A 21,479-nucleotide genomic window follows, 5' to 3' on the forward strand; every position below is an offset into this window, starting at 1 on the left:
CTTAAGCCAAGCATGCCTTCTAAGCACATACCCAGTAACAGCAGCCCTGCAAGAGGCCTTTAAAGAATCAAAACCACATTGCAAAGTATGTTTTCCAACTTGTTCAGCAGAATGCAATAAATCCTGTAAATCTTTATTTTCCACACAGTCAGAAATCAACATCATTTTCTGTTTAAGCAGTCCAATAATATGCTGTTGATATTTTAACATATGAAATTGGCAGTTTAAAGCCCTGATAGCCAAGGTTGCAGAAGTATAAACCTTTTTACCCCATCTATCCAGCGCCCTGGAGTCTCTATCAGAAGGGGTAGGATTTTTAGCAGTAGAAGCCTTAACGCCCTTAGGCCCTTGAGAAATGGTTTCAGGATCTGCAACAGGATTTTTGAAAAGGAACTTGTGGGACTCAGGAACCCTGTAGTATCTGTCAGGTTTACAAGGAGCTGGAGGCAGGGAATCAGGGGCCATACTGGATTCCGAAAACACATCATCAACAATGTCTAGTACAGGAGGTATAGCCAAAGGTCTATGCTAAGGTAAAAGAAGAAAATGCCTAAGCCTCTTTTTAGAATCAGAGAATTCCTGACTTTCTCGGTGGAAATGCTCCCTTAAGGTATGTAAAGTTTCACCAAAAGAGAAATCCTCAGGGGGGGAAGCATACGGAATGGAATCCTCTGCATCAGAATCCTCATAACTCGGTATAGACAAATCCAGGTCATTAGAAGAGTCAGAAGAAAGAGAGTCCTGATCAGAAGAGTCATAGTCAAGCTCAGGCCTAGGCCACTTAGAAGAGGGGGTTGACTACCCCTGATTAGAGTAATTAGGTCTTCAGCCATTTTGATCATGTGTTTTTTAGGCAAAGGGGCCTGAACATGTGGCCTGGGTGTCGTTTTTTTTGACATAGATAGAGATTTAGGCCTTAGTATTGAAGGTGGAGTTGGTTTGACATGCAAGTCTGTAGGCCTGAATACACCCTCAGAAGCTGGTGCCTGCACAGTGGCTCCAGACCCATCCAAGGTAGAGGCATCCGTGGGTTCCATAGTTGATGTATCTCGCGGCATACCGGACTCTGAATGGGTCAGTAGAGGCCTGCGAGTCAGAAGTAGCGGGTATCAGGGGCTGTGAAAGCGCCTCACTGAGTACCAGAGAACTGGCGACTGGCATAGGAGAAGCATTGTTGGCAGTTTTAGACCTCAATGGCCTGTCTCTGTCTTTATCTTTGTGTTTTTTCGAAATTCCGGTAGTCGGATGGCTAACAGACTTCATTTCTGGATAATTAAACCGAGAACCAAAATATTTAGAGGCAAAAATGTACCGATGACGGATCGTGCACTGATTAAATAAAGCACAAAACCGACAGCAAAGTACGTCGTGGTCAGGGCCTAGGCAAGGAATACAGTACAGATGAAAATCTTTATGAGGTATTTGGTTTCCACAAGTAATGCAATTATTAACTTTTACTAACATCGGCAAGGAGCAAGAAAAAGTTTCCCTAATGGGGTACTTAGCTTTAAGTTGAAGACTTCAGTTCTGAAACTCGAAAAAGAAAATTTCAGGAGTCGGCCGACCGGCACTTGCGAACTGCTTCTGCTTCGGGCACCGCACGGCAAGAAAGACTGAGGTAATGACATCAGCTGCATGTTTTATATCTCTGACGACCTGACGTCATGGAAGAAGGGACAGCAACCGACGCAGGACCCAAGACTTTGTTAATCAGGCCGACTGAGGGCAACCTGCCAGCAGATTACCCAAATATAATGACTGCAACAGTGAAACACGAAGAACATCCTCAGAGTCATTAGACTCCTGTTCAGATAAAACTACTGAGGACAAGTCTCTTTCTTTTGGAAGGGGTAGCCTAGCTTCCCCTAATAAGTATAATAAGATCTTCCGCCATTTTAAGCATTTGAGATTCATAGGTTCATAGGTTTATACTAGGCTATCTGCCCGAGGGCATTTACAAGCCTAGCCCATAGTTTTGTGGCTTACGCCACCCCTTTAGTTTGGAGAAACTATGCCCATTATTTTGCAGTGCCTCTGTTGAGCAGAGACACTGAGGTAATCCCTGGGGTATATCTGCGATCTCCCATCCATTGGTCAAGATTCCTCTTGAACAAAGCCAGCGAGGTGCTCTGCCTCACATATACTGGGATTTTGTTCCACAGCATAGGGAGTCTTTGGGTAATGAATCTATCCCTCCAGCACGTCTTATTAATAGCTGTGTCTAGGTTTAGGTCTCCTGCCCTTGTGGCTCTAAGAGATTTCGATTTTTTGAGGTGAAGCATGTTCATCAAATCTGGGTTTGCCATGGCCTTGTATGTCAGGCACAGGTCACCTCTGAGCAGGCGTGGCGACTGAATAGAGCTGGAGTTCTTTCAGCCGGGCAGCATAAGACATATCTTTGAGACCTTTTATCCTTTTGGTGAGGAACTTTTGGGGCCTCTCCAGCTGCTGCAAGTGTCGGGTCAGATACATTCCGAATGGGGCATTGTACTCAATCATTGGTCTGATGAGTGATGAGTACAGGGAGACTATGACCTCCCTTGATCTAGATGTGAATCCCTTCAAGATCAGGTGGGCAATGTAGAAGGTCTTCCTAACTATTTTAGCAACATGAGTGTCGAATGAAAGGTTACTGTCAACCTGGGTCCCCAGGTCCCTGATAACTTCTTCTGTGCTCAGTGGATTGCCTCTTATATGGTAGCTAGGGATAACCTTGATTTTCCCGAAGGGTATGACTATGCATTTTTTGGCATTTAACTTTAGGCCATGGCTCTGGCACCAGTTATCCGTTTCTGTGAGGCCCTTCTGAAGGATATCTGTGTCAGATGTGTTTTCGACTATGGCGCCCAGTTTGCAGTCATCTGCAAACTTGGTCAGCCATAACCCTCCTGTGTTTGCTTGTACTTGAGAAGTAGATGCCGAACAAGAGTGGGCCCAGGACTGAGCCCTGTGGGACACCACTTGTGACAGGCATTGAGTCTGACATGGCGCCAGCAACTCTGACCCTGTGGGTTCTGTCACTCAGCCAGTTTGCAACCCATCTTGTGACGTATGGGTTTACCTTTAGGCTGATGAGTTTTTCAATGATACCCGAGTGGGGTATTGTATCAAAGGCCTTTGCTAGGTCCAGGTAGGCTGTATGGACTGCCTTACCCTCATCAATGGCCTTGGTGACCGTTCAAAGAAGTCAACCAAGTTTAGAAGGCATGATCTGCCTTTGACAAAGCCAAACTGGGTTTGATCCAGAGTCTGCAAATTCCCTATGTCTTTATTTATGAGATCCATTATGATCCTTTCCATGGCTTTGCAGATAAGGCTTGTCAAGCTAATGGGACGGTAATTTCCAGGGTCGGTGGAGGCACCGCCTTTGTGAAGTGGGACCACAGTCGCTGTGCGCCACTCCTGGATGCGTATCCAGAGGTGAGACTGAGATTAAACAGCTGTCCTAACTGTGGGTTTAATTCCTCGTTGAGTTTGTGGAGTACACATCCGGGGACACCATCAGGTCCCATGGATGCAGTGTTTTTTGCCTTGGAGAGAGCAGTTTTCACCTGGGCATTTGAGATGTTTGGGGGGCTACTATCATTTGGTATAGATATATCTCCTTTTGGGTAGGGTGGGGTGAAGTTTGCACTGAACCTGTCAGCCAGTATGTTGGCAATGTCTGTAGGATCAGTAATCTTCACATCGTTTTGAACTAATTCTGAGCATATCTGGGAGCTTCCTCCCAGGTTTCTAACATAGCTAAAGAAGGCCTTATGATTGTCTTTTGAGTCCTTAGCTATTTTTTTCTCAAAATTCGCTTTGGATGATTTTATGAGAGCTCTTAGCTTTTTACTTATAATGATCAAAGGTGTCTTACCTCTTAAGGATTTAGCTCTATCTTGTAATAGCTTCCTCCTTTTGTTGTAGAGTTTGTTTATGGCTGGGGTCCACCAGACTGGACGCCTGCCTTTGGTACAGAGAGTCTTTGTTTTGTTTGGGATTGCCTGATCCATGCAGTCCTGCAGGTGCTGGTAGAAGGCATTAGTAAGTGATTCAGCGGTTTGAGTAATGTTTACCACTGGCTCAGGGGCCTTAAAGGAGGCCACACTAGTTTTTAGAAGTGTGAAGTCGGCTTTTGAGAAGTTTTTCACTGTGGTCTTTTTTATTTCCGGTGGAATACGAGGACTGAGAAGCAAAAATATTTAGCTACAATAAGTGCCCAACAGCGTATAGTTCTGGCATTAAACAAAGCACAAAAGCGACAGCGAGGGACATTGTGGTCTGGGCATAAACAGGTGACAGTAAAAATGGAAGTCAAGGTGTAATATTTGCTTTCCACAGGCGAGACAATTAACTTTTTCTGACCGGTTAATGCAAGAAAAAAGGATCCCTAACAGGGTACTTAGCTTTAGAAGACTTCAGCATCAATTCAGAAGACGAAACTCAGGTAGTGGCCGATAGGGCACCCATGCAAACTGCTTCTGCTTCGGGCTCCTCGGCAAGAAAGACTGATGTAATGGCATCGGCTGCCTTAGTTTATACTACTGACGACCTGATGTCAATCCTGAAGCGACAGCAACCGACGCAGACATACTAAGCCTCTGGTATTCAGGCGGGCCGAGGGCTACCCTGGCAGGGATAACTCAAATGTAATGACTGCAACAGTGAAACATGAAATATGTCTAGTGGAAATGGTGAAGGTTCTTTAAATTCCTTCTGGAAAAGTTTGTATTACTTTTTCATAGATTGAGAAACCTCAATGTTGTCCCACTGAAAACACTATCAGATTCTGGAAATAATCTCAGAGATAAGAGAAACTCTCAGAGGGAGAATCAGAAACTGAGCTCTCCTCAGAGTCTGAATCAGAAAACTGATGCGAAAATCTTGCACCTGCCCCCCCCCCCCCAATCTTCCTGTCCAGATTCGGAATCTTAAATCTCTGCATGAAAAGTGGTAATCTATTTATTTTACCAGAAACCACCTTATAAGAAAGATAAAATAACCTGAATTAAACCCAAGCCACACCCAGTAAACTACTCTTGTCTAAGGAAATCTGAGGAGGAGTAGATAATGTTTAGTTTTCATTTACTTTTTTTTGTTACAGGAAAAATGTGGCCAACAGTGTTATTAATGGTGGCAGCAGTTTTCCCAGGGATGGGCACAACATTTTAACAAAACGGGGAAGTTTTCCCTGTTCCGTCTCCAAGGATCAACAAGAATGGCTCTCCCTTGTCCATTATGGGGGCCAAAAGATGCAGAGGATGTGGCCAACTCTCAGTCCATAGTGACTGCATGTGTTACACCCAAAGAGATCCAGGGCAAAAGATGAGTAGTTTGAGGAACAAACTCTGGCCACAGCACAGTCACACACCTGCGACTGAGGCAAATTGCTAGCCTGCTGTGTTGGCAAAGGCTGTTTGCTTAACCTTTCTTTTTGTGCTGGAAGAAGGACTGACTGTGGGACTGGTAGTTTGGTCTACGTTCACACAAAAAAAGGTGCCTCTTTCCCAGAAAAAAACAAGCAGTGAAAGCCAGAGGGAGTGAAACAGTATTCTTCTTCTTCTTCTTTCGGCTTTTCCCGGTTAGGGGTCGCCACAGCGGATCACCTTGTCCGCTCATGACTGGCAGTGGAGTTTTATGGTGTCGAGTTGCCAACCAGGCGCCCAACCTTCCACAGACGGCACACACACGCACACACACACCTAGGGCCAATTCTTAGAGTGTCCAATCCACCTGCAGCATGTCTTTGGGATGTGGGAGGAAACCGAAGCACCTGGAGGAAACCCATGCGACCACAGGGAGGACATGCAGACTCCACACAGAAGGCACCCCAGCCAAGGATCGAACCAGAGAACCTCTTGCTGTGAGGCGGCAATGCTAACCACTGCATCACCATGGCCGCCCAGGGAGTGAAACAGTATAAAGCACCTTAAAACACTGCCAGACCAAACAAGTAAAATAAGCAATTTCTGCACAGAAAAAATGTTTTTCCATTACTTTAAACAGCTTTTAAACTAACAGGAAAAAATGCGCTCCCATTTAAAAGTAGTAAAGTCTCGTAGTAGTCTGTTAAACCCTAAACCCCTAGCTTAAAAATAATTTTCCTAAACAGGAAAGTACAGTAAAACAAACAAAAAACTTTTTAACGTGAAAGTTTTTCTCCTGAAAGGAAACTTATCTGCCCAGCAAAGGAACAGCTTAAGCAGACGATTGATCCTCTTAAGCCTGCAGAGGAACATTCTCTTCAATAGTAGGGAAGCTCTGAAGGGCTTGGGGCCAAATGCTGTCTTTTAGTCCGCTCAGCTCCAGCTGACTGATGGTTTTGGGTGCCTGAAAGGTGCCTTAAAACTTTGGAAACTGACAAGCTGTTATATCTTATGCAGGATATAACCCATACAGCTAAGGCTACTGCAGCATTGATCAGTATGATGAACATCTGGGCATTCTCAGACATGGAAAAAGCATACGACAAGGTCTCAAAAAGCTGACTGTCAAAGCATTTCAATAACTGCAGTGAGCTGACTATTAATGTTCTGGCAAACAAAAGCAAGCCTATATGACCCAGTATGTGTTATTCGTGAGATGATCACATCTGTAGGGAGGAAGACCAATGTAAGCCACAAGAGAAAAATCTCCAAATCCAGTATGATGGAATTCACTATGCCGCTCTTACCCCTTAAACGAAAATGAATTGGAGAAACCTAAAGTGTAAGCAAGGAAAAAGTACATTTGTGTTAGAAACTTACCATAACTGTAGAAGTTCATATAGTTTCACTGTTGCAGTCTTCACTTCTGGAATATCCTGCTGTACAGATAGGCAGTGGGTGGACAGTCTTCCAAAGATCTTCCTCCCCTAGGGCTATAGCCAATGCTATCCAATTTGGTGCAAGGATACTAACAGTATAAAAGGTACATAATTTTTGTCCCAGCAGAACCAAGAGACAAGCCCCCACACCCCAGACCACAATGGGCATCCACCACCAACCAGATCCACCCAAGGTGCCTAAATCCAGAAGATCCAGACAGAAGGGCTTACAAAATAAGGAAGAGCCAGCTTGATTCATGGGTGATCTCTCTTCTCTCCTAGTATTTAGCTTGCCACTGTTTTCTATACTTTTTTTCCTTTTGTGGTGGATTCCTGCCTGGGGTTGAAGGGCCAGGTCTTGGCTTGGAATTGCTGCTGTACCTAGGAAGCACAAAAATCTGCCTAACAGTTTGGTCAGTTCTACCCTTCTCCAGTTTCCTGTACACTTCTTGTGTGGTGGAGGGGGGGGGGGTCAAAGAAGAAATTCTTACATACAGGGGCATTAAGGATCCTTTACTTCATACTGTCCTGGGAAAGGGTCCTCAACAAGACATCTCCTAATGATGGACATTGTGACTGCTGCCCTGTAAGATGCCTCTAACAGCATCATAACTACATGACTTAGGAGTGCCTGGTCACCTGGAAAAACAGTGAGAGATAACAAGGGTCCAGCAACACCTGCTTTAGGTCTATCTTCAGTTTCCTCCACCTTGGTCCTCATCCACTCCAACATCATCTGTTGGAAAGAGAGCAAGTGGGACTGGTAGTTTAAAACCCTAAAAGCCATGGTAGTAGCCATGTACATCTTTCTCCCAAATCTGGCCAGTTCTCCGCTCTTATTATTTGGAATGTTGTTCCTGGTTGGAAATAAAACTGCTCCCTTGTTGACATAAAGATCAAAGATCAAGATTAAGAGAAACCAATTTGGATCACCTAAATGTTTTAATGGATTAATTTGTAATTAACATCATGTGATCTTTTTTTCTATGGAAGAAGGGTGCTTTTTGTTTTACGTTATCTGATGAAGTCTCAAACTCTTTGGGAGAGACGAAAGCGCTTATCGTACTAAATTTTTTAATAAAACATGTGGCATTTCTATTACAGCTTCCAGCTGTTTGTTTTTTGTTTTACAGGCGTAAAGGATGCATTCTCAAAGATATCCTCCAGGACCTTCAGTACAGCAGGGACAGCTAAGGGCCTATGTTCAGGGAAACCCATGAAGGTCCCATACCTTTAAGCTTGTGCATATTTCTTGAAATTCCACTGAAAGGTCTGTCTTATTTCTCCAATGGAAAAGTCGTCTAGTGTGGAAGCACAGGACAAGGTGTATTCGGTGTCTGAATTTAGGGCCTTGACTGATAGAAACCTGCCTAAGCAGCCATAGAATAACAGATTCTACCTAAGGGATTATCCACCCTTCGCCATTTGGAAGGCACGCCTGACATTAATGGCATATACGGCTCAGGCCTCTTACATGTAAAATAAGACATCAGAGTTTAAGTCAAATGAACCAAATTATCCAAAGTCAAAGACCAGGGGTGTGTGTCTGTGTGTGTGTGTGTGTGTGTGGGGGGGGTGGACAGAGGCACTGACTGGCCCAAGCTGAGTTGCACCTACTTGGACTTTGGTGACTTGTGTCTGCCATGCTCACAGAAAGCCTCCGAGGCATCAAATCTCAGGCAGACAAATGAAATCACAATCTGGTCCATTGAAACCTCCTCACATTTGTATATCCAACAGATCCCTCTTCCCCTTTAACTGTCAAAATGAGGTCCTAGGTGGTCGAAGAATCAGTGGCTGTTGAAGGTACATTACAGATATCACTTCAAAAGGACAAGTGAAACACTGAAGGCACAACAGCCTACAGGATGGTCATGCTAGCGGCTTTGGACATAGTGGATTTTGTAACTGTGGGCTGCAAAATCACCTCTCCTAGCAGTTTCTCCAGACCAAAGAAACTTTAAGTCACTGATGATATTCTCAGTTTCCTTGCTCTATTCCCTCATTTCTGAATGTTCCTTTTTAAGAAATAGGACTCCCAGGGGTCATGAGAAACAGCACAGGGACGCTAAACCAGACTCATTCCCCTTTTTGGGCAGAGAACGCCTTCTGGAAGCAAAGTTCGGAGTAAATGATAATTCATTACAAAGGGAGGCAAACAAGACACTTACTGGCTTAATCTTTATGTGGTATTTGTTTACTACAGTTCATGCAGTCAACTTTAGAAACAGTTTCCATTGTCCTAGAGTCTGTGTCACATGTTAGCTACCAATACATGTGTAACAAATAAAAGAAAATCCCCTATGGAGTACTTATCTATCCTCATAAGACTGAATTTGACTGGCTAACAGGTTACACAAACTGTTGTGATGCAAACGCAACAGTAGGGCAAGAAAGAACTGAAGATGGCATTGGCCAATACACCTGTTATGTTAGCAATGCCCTTTCACTAGAAGGAGGGCATTACCCAAACTAGGAGAGCTTTGGAAGCCTAGCTAGCCCCAGGCTACATGAAAGGCAAGATTGCCCAATAGTAAAGACTGCAAAAGTGACTACTACAACGAGCACATGAAGGCAACAGAACTCATACAAGTTAAAAAGGAAAAAAAAAAAAGCCTGGCATACATCCAGCATTATTAAAGTCTAAGAATTGTAGTTCTGTTTTCATGCCAATGTCATGGAGTAAATTATGCATTAATGTGATTTTTCTTAAATTCAGTGGTCACCTACCTTTCTATAACCAGGGTGGTCAATTAGAAAGGTAAGCATACTGCAGGTCTTTGTAGATTTCATCATCACAATAACTTTGCTTCACTAAGATACAAAGGTGTCTGGTGGCTTACAAACCTTGAGACAAAATCGTAACAGAAAGGCTCTCAAGGGAGCTTGAAGACTCTGATAATGTAGACACAGAGTACTACAATGAACAGTGTCCTGAAGAGTTAAAAAGGCAGCTCGAGAATGCTGTGCTTTCAGCATCCCACTGTAAATTGCAGCAATATAGCATTAACAGATAAAAAGTGAGGTGCTTTTAAATGTATTGGACAACCTCTGGGACAACTAAAAATGCACAAAAATCAACAGATATGTGACGATGGATAAATCACACCTGTGAAAAATAGTTGCATCTTAGTCCAGAAAAGGCAACTACTAAATAAATAAATTAAATTTAAGAAAAAGCAAACTCTCTAGACAAACTGCCACTAATGTGAAGTTTGGAGTGTTAAGTGCAGTTGCAGTCAAAGAAACAAGAGATTACGTAGATAAAAGAAAATAAAACATTTATCTTCTCTTACTCCTCTTGGAGTCCACCCTTCTTAACAGATTCTTCTTCAACTGATGGTTCTGCTTCTTTTCCCTCAGTCATACCATGCAGGTAAGGATTCAGAGGTGGTGGCCTCCACCAGGAGCCATTTTTAAACAGCCTGAAATCGTCTGTCCTCCACTTAGTAGGAGACTCTCCCTACAGTAGAAAACATCAGCATTAGTATTTTACTATTTTAAACAGTCTGGAGGATTATCATCTAGATCATTTATTTACTTGTACATATGCTTCCATTCCAAATTACCTGTAATATGGAGAAAAGTTTCCACCGATAATAAACATGAGCTGGGCTCTGATTCTCAAAAAGGAACCTGAAAAAGTGAATTTGGAAGGTAAGTAGCAATAGCAGAAAGCTACAACTGCTCCTGGCTGCATGTACATCTATGTATACATTCTTACAACATACAGTACTACACACAGATGCAAACATCAGTTCATTTGTCTGCTCAGGAAAATCAACCTTGACAAAATTCTATGAAACTTACACAACCTGCATTCAAACTAGGATATGTTCTACTGTGCTAATAATTCTTCAGATGTTCTCAGAAAGAAAAATTAAATACCCAAAGTATATGTACATACTCCTACAAATGGCGAGCACCCATAACTGAACATATGCTTCAAAATATAGTGGTAAGCAGAAAGAACAGTCCATACAGCATTATATGATCACGGATGTGCCAATAACTTTATACCAGCTCCTCTTACCTTTGTTCACTACAGAATAAAGATGGAAGTAAGCAAACCCTTCCACCATGAAATAAATCACTGACAGAAAAGAAAATGAAAAATAAAGACCCAAAAGAGAATGGGCTCTTGTTAGCAAGCAGAGAATGGAGGCCTGAGCAGGCCATTTTCAGCCACAAGAAAATAATTAAAAGTTAACAAATAAAAGCAGGAAATTTATATACTCAAACAAAGAAGGGTAGCCTTTCTCCAATTAAACTGAAACACCGATTCTTTTTTTTAGTTTTCAGAACCTTAAGGCAAGATAGTGATAAAACACTAGGGACCATGACAGCTCAGCATGTAGGATGACTAGTCTCCAATGCGCAGAAACACAGACACAACAGCATTAAGGCATGCCAGGAGATCATACAAATAGGAATGCGGGACCAGAGCAATCTAACTCCCTTTACTGAACTACAAAGACAACAGAGGGAGATGGAAAAGAAAATAAACAAGTGCCCATGAAAAGCTGAAAAAACACCTGGGGACAGAGGAGTTTGTTTTCCCTTATCCTGAAGCTTTCAGAGTGGGAGTCCCTAAAGGAGGAAGAAATACTGGGGTACTGACCTTACTGTTTGAACTGAGTGCTTTGCCTCCTCCTACTACCTGCACAAACACAGCAGAAGGTTAAGAGGCTCCTGAGGAAAATGGTAGGAAAATGGAAGCCTATAATGCAGTAATAATCTGTTTTAACCATCTATGGTTAATAGTAAATATATGCATACAACTGTACTGACTTTATTACAGAATCATTAATATAATTAAGCAGTAATCCAAGAACCATGGACTGTGTGTGGGTCTATCAGGATTTACCCACAGTTGATGTGGTTTGACATTGAGCGTGGAGTCCAAGTGATTAAACAAAGCCAACTGTGGGTAAATTCTGATATACCCACAAACAAGACAGTGGATAATTGCTTTTATACAATGACAGCATTTAAGAAGGAAATTGCCTACCTTTCTTAAATAATGTCTTTGTATAATGGCACTTCTGTCTTCTTCCGCATTCTTCCTTATTAACCAATGTATTGCGCATGTGTATTGGACTTGGGCTCCCACGCTTGCACAGTATACCAGTGCAGTGCAGGGCAAGGAATGGAGGAGAGAGGGAATCTTTGGTTGCTGCTTTTTTTTTTTTATGTTTAAAAAGTCAAGATTTTACCAAGGACAGCAGAGAAATTAGGAAAATTAGATAAGGTACATTTCTGTTTCTTTAGTTTTGCAGAACATACCTGATTTTTCCCGTATTTTAATGTCACCCAGCATATGCAAGTAGGAAGTCTGGACACAATGGTACTTTAACAGATGGACTTTTTTCTGTTGATATATACACAATTTACAATGGGCACTCTGGTTGGGTTGTACAATCAGTGTGCTTACTTTTGAATAGCAATGAGCAGTGATCGTACAACTTATTATCTGTGTTGGAAGAACATCTTTAATAGGTAGGACGCCATGAAAAATAACTTCATTTTTGTGACATACAACGATAGAGACCATGGGAAGGCAAGCACTACTGATAGAAAAATGCACGTTAATCGTAGTACAGAAAAGGCCAATATCGAAGAGATCTACCATGTACTTCAAGACTCCTGGCTCTGGCTACTGTGGCAAGAAAGCCACCTGATTAATGCCATAGGAAGAACTCCTTCCATTTCGCTAAGTATAATCTCCTAGTGCTACAATTTCTCGCCCCTTGCAAGATGCAAAGCACCTCCTCTTAGAAATCGGCCTGAAAGGGGATCAAGCTGAGACTGGCCAAACTGCTAGATACAGGCTTATGAAGCTAATATGCATCAGTGACTTTCTCCTGTATATCAGCAAAACAAACGTCTGGCAGAAATGGGGAAGTCTTGTTCAGCACAACTAGATCAGTTAGGAAACCCAAAGGTTATAAAAACATGTCTTATTTCATCTACTCTGACCACGTGCAGCACTTTGAAAATTCGGGGATGGGTGGGAAGGCGCAGAACATGCCCATCTTCCCAGGGTTAAAGAATGCATTTACAACCCATGCATTCTTGCCACTGGCACTGCACCCTAAGGGACAGGAAGTTAAAGGGTACCTGGAAGAGAAACTCCTAAGATGAGAATTCTTCCCCAAGACAAACAAGTCCAAATTTACTGCCTCAGGCTTTATAGGTAAACCCTAGAAATCAAAAGGATCCAGATTCTACTCATGAATGCTGTTATTTGACCAACCTGCTAGTCTGACATTTGCGTTCGGGTCTCATGGAATTTACAGATAAAGGCCTGGGTGAGAGCCTATTTCACAAGCAATAACCACTAAACTTTAATAATGGGTATAAGTGGTTGTCACCCCATTTATATGCTGTACTGCCACAGTGTTGTCTTTGATTTCTTTCAGAGTACTTTAATGCAAAACCACTGTGGAAGCCCTTACAAACAGAATGAAAATTTCTTACCATGAAGAAAGTCCAACTGCTATTCACCTTGCACTTTCAATATATGCCTTCAAAACTTGACCAACTGTCTGGATGTCGACCAGTTTAAACCATACTATCAATAAAAATGCTTTAGTGATAGATGACTTCTACTGTTAGGCATACTGACTCATCACTCACAAGGCTAGACAAGGACAGGATTACAGGGAGTTGATATCTGACATCACAAGGGGCCCTACAGGACCTTAACTCTTGATAAATACAACTATAACATGGCCGTGATGCATGTGTGAGTGAAAGGCATGAGACACAGAACATTGAAGAATATCCAGAGGGACCTGACAGAATCTTCCAATCATGTTACAAATGCAGGTAAGAGACTAGTACTGAGTGGAATCCTTCCTTTACCTTAAATGATGTCTACATACAAAGAAAAGATAACTGGCTTCAATAACTGACTAAATAGCTGGAGCCATTCCAGGGAAATCCAGTATGTGTCGGCACGTGGCTAGATGCTGTATAATCCAGCTTGCTTTGCTAAGGATGACCTGTACCTCAAATTTGAAGGATTTCACATACTGGCTAAAGCCTTTGCTGCCCCATGCCCTTTTAAGGCAGGGTTCCAAGTAACAGGCATTCCAACATGACTAACATATCATTACTGAAATCAAATTGCATTAAATTGGCTCTCCTTAATGCTGGAAGTATAAACAACAAATTGCCTGCCCTAGAGGCACTCCTGCATTTGGAAAACATCCAGATCTGTGTATTTACTGAAATCTGGTTTAAATGTGAAGACAGCACTCTCTCTCCACAACAGGAATTTTCAGATTTCATGCCTATAGTTTAGGCCCAATGGCAACTGTGGTGGTATCTCCATATTTGTCAATGACCATATCTTCCAGTTAGATCCCTAGGGATTCACAAACTCGTGAAAGTGAAGTTGTGTAAACTTACATAAATGTACAACATTCAAGTGTATTCACTGTTACTAGATGTGGGCAAGCCACAGCCTTAGTATAAAGCTCAGCTCTGGCTCGCTATCCAGCAGGTTAAAAAGCCAAGAGAGAGCAGAGCCCCAATCACAAGTTTTATTTATTTATTTATTTTTATTTATTTATTTTTTTTGAGCAACCTCTGACTGCTGTTTCAGACCACACCTGTAAGTACTTTCTGTTAGGTCAGATCTGCGTATGTAAGCACTGAGGTTTGCTGAATTCCAGAAAGGGTGGTACCACATGCCATAGTGCTAAAAAGGAAGAAGATTAAACATTTTTCATGGGAGAAGATTACTGCAAGACATTGTAGTTGGGCAATTCTTTTACAAAAAGAAGAAGGAAAAAAAAAAAAAAAAAAAAGAAACAAGGACTAGAGGAGAATTATTTTACTCCGGAGTGCTTGCATATTTCCTCGCAGGGGAAGGAGCCTGTTTCAGTGAGAGAAAGAGATCAGAACAGCTTGGAAAGCACTACCAGTGCTAAGGATATCATTATTTTATTTATTTACTTTACATTTGTTGACCGGGTTTGTCCAACTGAGATGAAGCCCCTTTTCAGCGGAGACCAGGGGAGAAAAGCTCCATCATATTATACAATTATTATACAGTAGCATAAAGCAGCAGTATTACAGAATTATTATAGGCATTAAGTAGCAAACCAGTGTTTAACAGTGTCAGTAATCAGCAGTATACACCAAATTTCTTACAAGATATTTAAATAAAAAGCAATAATATGTCATTAAGATGAATACAATTTTTGGAAAAGCAGGTTACAAAACCCAATACAGTCATAATGTTAGCTGCAGCTAGGCAAGGCAGCAACTACTGAATGTTTCTCTGAGGTGTTAGCTTTATAGGTTTTGGAAGACAGAAGAAAGAGAAGTCAAAGAAGGCAAAAGAATGAGTACAGGGCAGGAGGTAAGTCAGAGTTTGGGAAGTAGGGGATATTTAGGAAGGGAGAGTGCAGTGGCAAGACCAGTGACTTTTAAAGTACTCTTTGGTGGCTACCTTAAATTGTTTAGGATGTGTGAGGGTCCAGATTTCTAGTGGGAGCTTATTCCAAGCAATGGTGGGGTCATGGCTGTACATGATGCATCCAAATTTAGACTTGGGTTTGTAGACTTGTAGCACATCTTGGTTAGAGCTCCAGAGAGGTCTGGTGGGAGAATAATGGGAGATGACAGAAGATAGTGTCGGACAGTAGGAAGGCTGGTATAGGATATAGTGAATGATCTGGAGCTGAGAGAGGAGAAGCTGGTGTGGTAATTTAAGCCAGTTTAGGTGTTTTAGAGAGAGAGAGAGAGAGAGAGAGTGTGATGGAATTTGTAGGTCTGTTGAGCAGCAAATCTAGCTACCTTGTTGTAGGTAGATTTGAGTTTGGTCAGGAGTGGTGAGTTAAGATTTGTGAGAATCTGAGAGCTATACATTAGACTGGGTAGAAGGTAAGTAAGAGAGAGAGTAACCTTGGCTTCAGAGGTGAGAAATTTCCTGTTTCTGTAAAGGAGCCCTAGTTTCAGACGAGTCTTCTCGATACAATTATTAACATGCAAGTCAAATTTAAGTTGGTCGTCGAAGGTGATGCCTAAAAGCTTAGTACTGGAATCTACCTGAATGGGAGCATTATCAAGGGACAGTATGGAGGAACGTTTAATATTGTTGAAATTTTTAAGGAAGGAAGAGTAACAGCTTAGTTTTTTTTTTTTAGGGTTAAGGATGAGCTGGTTATTGGAAAGCCAGGTTTCGACTAAGTTAAAGGATGTCTGAGTAGCTGAGAAGCTCACTTGCATTTCTTTGTTTTACTGGGTAAGTCACAGTTTCTCAATTGTCCCTGACTTTAGCTTAATGCTGTGAATCTCCGACAGGTACTTAGTGTATGTTTGGGGATGAATATATGTGTTCAAGAGCAACATGCTGAAATTACATTATTATTGTAGTAGGCTCTTTTTTCTTTTACTCTCCTCACCATCAAGCATTAGATTTATGCAGAGAACCGGGCTGCCTTTTCAGGGAAAGGCTGCAGAGGCATTGTGTACTTGAAAGCACAAGGCCATCATATAGTTACTGCAGGCAAATGAAAGTGTTATGACTTGTTGTGGGCAGTGTATTTGTCCACCAACTACAAGCTGAAATGGCAAAATGTTACTGTAATTCTTACATTTCTTTAATTCTTTTCTCAGTGACTAATGTACAGAAAGGTGCTGATCATTTTGGGGGGAATGCAATACAGTTATGTTTGGTATACATACAAGAGTAAAATTTGCCATTATTACTGTATTCTGTAGCACGTTTAGCCAGACGTGGTGTACCTTCTCAACAGGGGCACAGGCCATTGGGACAGTGTGTGCATTTTGTATTCAGATAATTAATACTATTTTTTTTTTCCATTTTCAGCAGACTTGCATCTTGGGCACAGTGGAGGAGGTGGCTGGGTGCAAGTTGTTAGAAAGTGTGAACAACATACCATCAGGATTCGTTCATTTGCGTGAATTCTGGCAATGTCATTGTTTGTTTGGCTGAAACTGTACTTTTTATTTTTTTGCCTCTGTAATTGTTTTTTTAACAGAGCTACTGCTGTAATTACTTGCTCTGGCTCAGCTCTTATTGGGCTCTAAGAGCAAGCAAGACCCTTAGATCAGCTCTGGCTCAGCTCTTCTTCAAAAATCCCAGGCTTGCCTACCTGTACAACTGCCTGTTGCAGTCTTATCTGATGGGATTTCTTGTCGTGGAAGCCCTTGGCAATCTCGACTACCAGAGAATTTCCTCCTCCTCCAGGAGCTGGTGGATGCCCTGACTAATGTCAAGACATCTGAGTATAAAGGGAGTCAGCCGGCACCAAAACTTCAGTTCTTTCTTGTCCCCAACAGAAAGGTGCCCTCAGCTGGTCCCCACGGTTAACGACCTTAACCCCAAGATACTAGAGTGTTTAACAACCTGGATCTAGACAAGGAAATGGAAAGTACAGTTCTGTACACTTACCATAAATGTAGATGTTCGAGTGCATTCACTGTTGCAGTCATTACATTTGGGTTATCTGCTTGCAGGTAGCCCTCAGTCGGCCTGATTAACAAAGTCTTGGGTCCTGCATCGATTGCTGTCCCTTCTTCCATGACGTCAGGTCATCAGGGGTATAAAACATGCAGACGACACCATTACATCAGTTTTTCTTGCCCCGGATGTCAGGTGACCCCTAATGGGAAGCAATTAAATATAAAAGTACAAAGATATACCTCCAACAAAAAAGCAAATACACCAAAAATCCTTTTAAGCATAGTAAAGGAAAGTAGAGGTATAGTCAAAAGATGTTAGGGGGCTGGAGGGAGGCTAACCAGGACTGCAACAATGAATACACTCGAACATCTACATTTATGGTAAGTGTACACAACTGTACTATTTTCTTCATGTTTCAGTGTTGCAGTCATTACATTTGGGTAGATTCCCAAAGCTATGGTTGGGAGGAGGAATTTAGATAGCATTAGGGCCTTGCAAGACTGCAGTGGCAAAGCCAGCTCTGGATTTAGAGAAAATTGGCAAATGATAATGCTTGGTGAAAGTAGGTACAGAACTCCATGTAGCAGCTTCTAGGATGTCCCTGGTAGGGACACCTCTGAGAAAGGCTGTAGAGGTAGATGCAGCCCTGGTGGAGTAAGGTCTGATCCCCTGGGGGATAGGTTTTCCATGGTGCTTATAGCAGAAATGAATGCAATGGCTTATCCATTTAGAAATGGTTTGCTTTGAAATAGTCTTCCCCTCTGCCCCTGCAGCAAATGCCTCCAGCAGTTCATATTTCCTTTGAGGTTTAGTCCTGTCCAAGTAGAATCTAAGTTGTCTGTGCACTTCTAAGGAATGCAGTAGCCATTCCCCTTTATTCTGTGGATTGGGAAAGAAGGTTGGCAAATGAATGGACTGATTAAGAGCCACACTGGATACCACCTTGGGCATGAAGGATGGACTGGTTCTGAGGGACACCCTGTCCGCATGAAAGATGATGAAAGGCTCCACTGCCATAAGGGCCTGCAATTCAGATACCCTTCTAGCTGAAGTGATTGCTAAAAGGAAAGCTGTTTTCCAAGAAAGAAATTTTAAGTCTGCAGTAGCAGCTGGCTCGAAAGGAGGTAGAGTGAGTTTCTCCAAGACAAAGTTAAGGTCCCAGGCTGGGGTTGGAGCTCTCCTGGGTGCTCTCAAATTTTTGGCCCTTCTGAGGAACTGCTTGAGCAGTGGAAGAGAGAAGAGGGGAGGGTTCTGCATTATAATGAGCTGAAATGGCTGAGGCGTGGATTTTAATGGAGGAAAAAGACAGGCCCTTGTGAAGCATCTCAGTTAAGTATTGTAAAATCTGAGGTAAATCGGGCGCTGCTGTGCTCATCCCTTGAAATTGGTTCCAGGCACAGAATCTTTTCCACTTTTCAGCATAAGATTTTCTAGTACTAGGCCTCCTTGCCTCTAAAATTATATCCATCACAGGTTTGCTGAGGGATGGTAAAGGAGAGATTAAGTAATTAGCCAGGCTGCAAGGTTCAGTGTTAGAAGCTGAGGGTGCAGAATCTGGTTCTCCTGCTGAGATAGCAGGTAAGGAGTGAGGCAGGTGCCATGGAGATAACCGTGACACACTGTGCAGGAGGGGGTACCAGTGTTGGCACGGCAAGTCTGGAGCAATCAAAATCATCCTTGGTTTGCCCTGTTTGATTTTTAGTAGTACTTTGGAGAGCAGAGGCAGAGGGGGGAAGGCATAGACTGATAGGTTTTTCCAGCTGAAGGACAGAGCATCCACTTTCCAAGCTTGTTTGTGGGGAGTCCTTGTGCAAAATTTGTCCAATTGGTAGTTCTGGAGAGAGGCAAACAGGTCTATATCTGGGCTCTCCCATTTGCTTGTCAACATGTTGAAAATCCTTGGTTCCACTTTCCACTCGTGTGGGTCCATGAGGTTTCTGCTTAGTCCATCTGCCAATGTATTTAATTTTGCTGGCAGGAATTGAGCTTGTAGGTGCACTTGGTAGCTCAAGGCTGTGTTCCACAATGCCATGGCTAGTCTGCAGAGGGGGTAAGAATATGTACCCCCCTGCTTGTTTATGTACCACATAACAGTGGTGTTGTCTGTCTTTAACATTAGTTGTCCTGGAAGAATGTGGTCCTTGAAGGCTGTCAGAGCATTCTGTACAGCTAACATTTATTTTTGATTGATATGCAGGTGCATTTGACTTGGGTTCCATTTGCCCTGAATGCACTTCCCGGCCAGGTGAGTCCCCCATGCATAGTCTGATGAGTCTGTTGTCAGGGTTTGGGCGGCAGGGGGCGATGTGAAAAGTACTCCCTTGTTTTAGTGGCAGGCCTCTGCCCACCAAAGGAACTCTAGGCGTAGGCAAGGTATGATAGGAATCACTGTTTCTGGGTCATGAGAATGTTGATACCATTGTAGTTTCCTCATATGCAGTCTTGCATATGGAATTAGAAGAATGCAGGAGGCCACGAACCCCAAGGCTTGCAGTATTTGTCTTGCAGACACAGCAGGGTTTTTGTGGCCACTTGTTTGAAGTAGGTTGTCAAATTAATTTGTTTCTCTGGTGTGAGGCAAGCCATCTGGGAAGTTGTATTCAAGCTTGCTCCCAGGAATATAATTTGTTGACAGGGTACCAGGTGTGGTTTCTTTTCGTTTATGGTGTACCCCTGACAAGTTAGAACCCTTTGTACAAAGGCCAGATGATTTAAAAGTATGTCCTTGCTTTTTGTCTGAATTAGACAATCATCCAGATATGGGTATATTTGAATATTTCTTTGCCTGCAAAATGCAATAACTGGAACTAGGCAGTTTGTGAATACCCTGGGCGCAGTAGATAAGCCAAAGGGCAGTGTAGAGAACGGATAGTGCGTGTAGCCTGCTTTGAAGCGTAGGTATCTTCTGCAAGATTCCCTGATTGGGATGTGCAGGTATGCTTCTTCTAAATCTAGTGTTGCCAACCAGGAATCTTTGCCTAGCATAGGAATTAATTGGTGAATAGTCAGCATCTTGAATTTTGGAATCTCCAAAAAAGTGTTTAGAGTAGACAGGTCCAGGACAGGACACCATGAATTGTCTTTTCTGGGTACCAGGAAAAGTCTCGAGTAGAAACCTTGTCCCTTTTCCGCTTCTGGTACCAGCTGAAATGCCCCCATGCTTAAGAGAGAAAGTATTTGTTTTTGGGCCTCTGCCCACTGATTTGGGGGTAGGTCTGGCCAACCGCTTGGTGTTGGCAAAGTGTGGAAGTGAAATCTGTATCCCTGGGACACTATATTTAAAACCAATTTGTCTTGGGTAATGAATTCCCAATTCTTTGTATGAAGAGCAATCTTTCCCCCCAAAGGGGCAGTCAGTTGATAAGTGCTTGGAAATTTTAAAAGGAAGTCATTGACACAGTTTACCATAGGGGAGAGTCTTATTCCCAGATTTGGAAGTGGAGGCCCCCCACTGCTTAGTTCTGTGTCTCCCCTGGGACTGAAACCTGGGGTTTTGCTGTGTCTGGGTTTGGCTTGAGAAGACCTGGAAGGGGCTGGAAAGGACCAATTCTTAGAGGGCCAGTGCCTATTAAATCTAGGAGGCTGAACCTGTAAACAATTTTTAACAGTTTGCATAGATTTAGCTTTATCTTCCATCTTTTTAGGAACTTCCTCAGCCTTGTTGCCAAACAGGCGGTCCTGATTTAAAGGAGCATCCGACAATTTAGCTTTAACATGATCAGTCAAAGATTGCTCCTTAAGCCAAGCATGCCTTCTGAGCACAGACCCAGTAAAAGTCGCCCTGCAGAAGGCCTCTAATGAATCAAAACCACATTGCAAAGTATGTTTTCCAACTTGTTCAGCAGAATGCATTAAATCCTGTAATTCTTTATTTTCCACACAGTCAGGAATCAACATCATTTTCTGTTTAAGCAGTCCAATAACATGTTGCTGAAACTTTTAACATATGAAACTGGCAGTTTAAAGCCCTAATGGCCAAGGTTGCAGAAGTGTAAACCTTCTTACCCCATCTATCCAGTGCCCTGGAGTCTCTATCAGAAGGGGTAGGATTTTTAGCAGTAAAATCCTTAATGCCCTTGGGCCCCTGTGAAAGTGTCTCTGGATCTGCAATAGGATTTTTAAAAAGGAACTTGTGGGACTCTGGGAACCTGTAATATATGTCAGGTTTTCTGGAAGCAGGAGGCAGGGAATCGGGCCAAATTAGATTCCGAAAAAGCATCATCAACAATGTCTAGTACAGGAGGA

General features: G+C 42.6%; 1 protein-coding gene across 3 annotated transcripts in view; it reads right to left on the minus strand.

The window, feature by feature from the left end:
• Positions 1–21,479, minus strand: part of LOC122801567 (U2 snRNP associated SURP domain containing) — a 2,423,494-nt gene that overhangs the window by 482,461 nt on the left and 1,919,554 nt on the right. For all 3 annotated transcript variants that reach the window (XM_044071008.1, XM_044071006.1, XM_044071007.1), the window contains 2 exons: positions 10,360–10,426; positions 10,087–10,253 (listed from right to left, as the gene is read on the minus strand). In XM_044071008.1, the coding sequence (XP_043926943.1) occupies positions 10,087–10,253; positions 10,360–10,426 (234 nt within the window). The remainder of the gene's footprint in view (positions 1–10,086; positions 10,254–10,359; positions 10,427–21,479) is intronic.

Source organism: Protopterus annectens, chromosome 5.part0 (assembly GCF_019279795.1).
Source record: "Protopterus annectens isolate FY-2018-M chromosome 5.part0, PAN1.0, whole genome shotgun sequence".
NCBI lineage: Eukaryota > Metazoa > Chordata > Ceratodontiformes > Protopteridae > Protopterus > Protopterus annectens.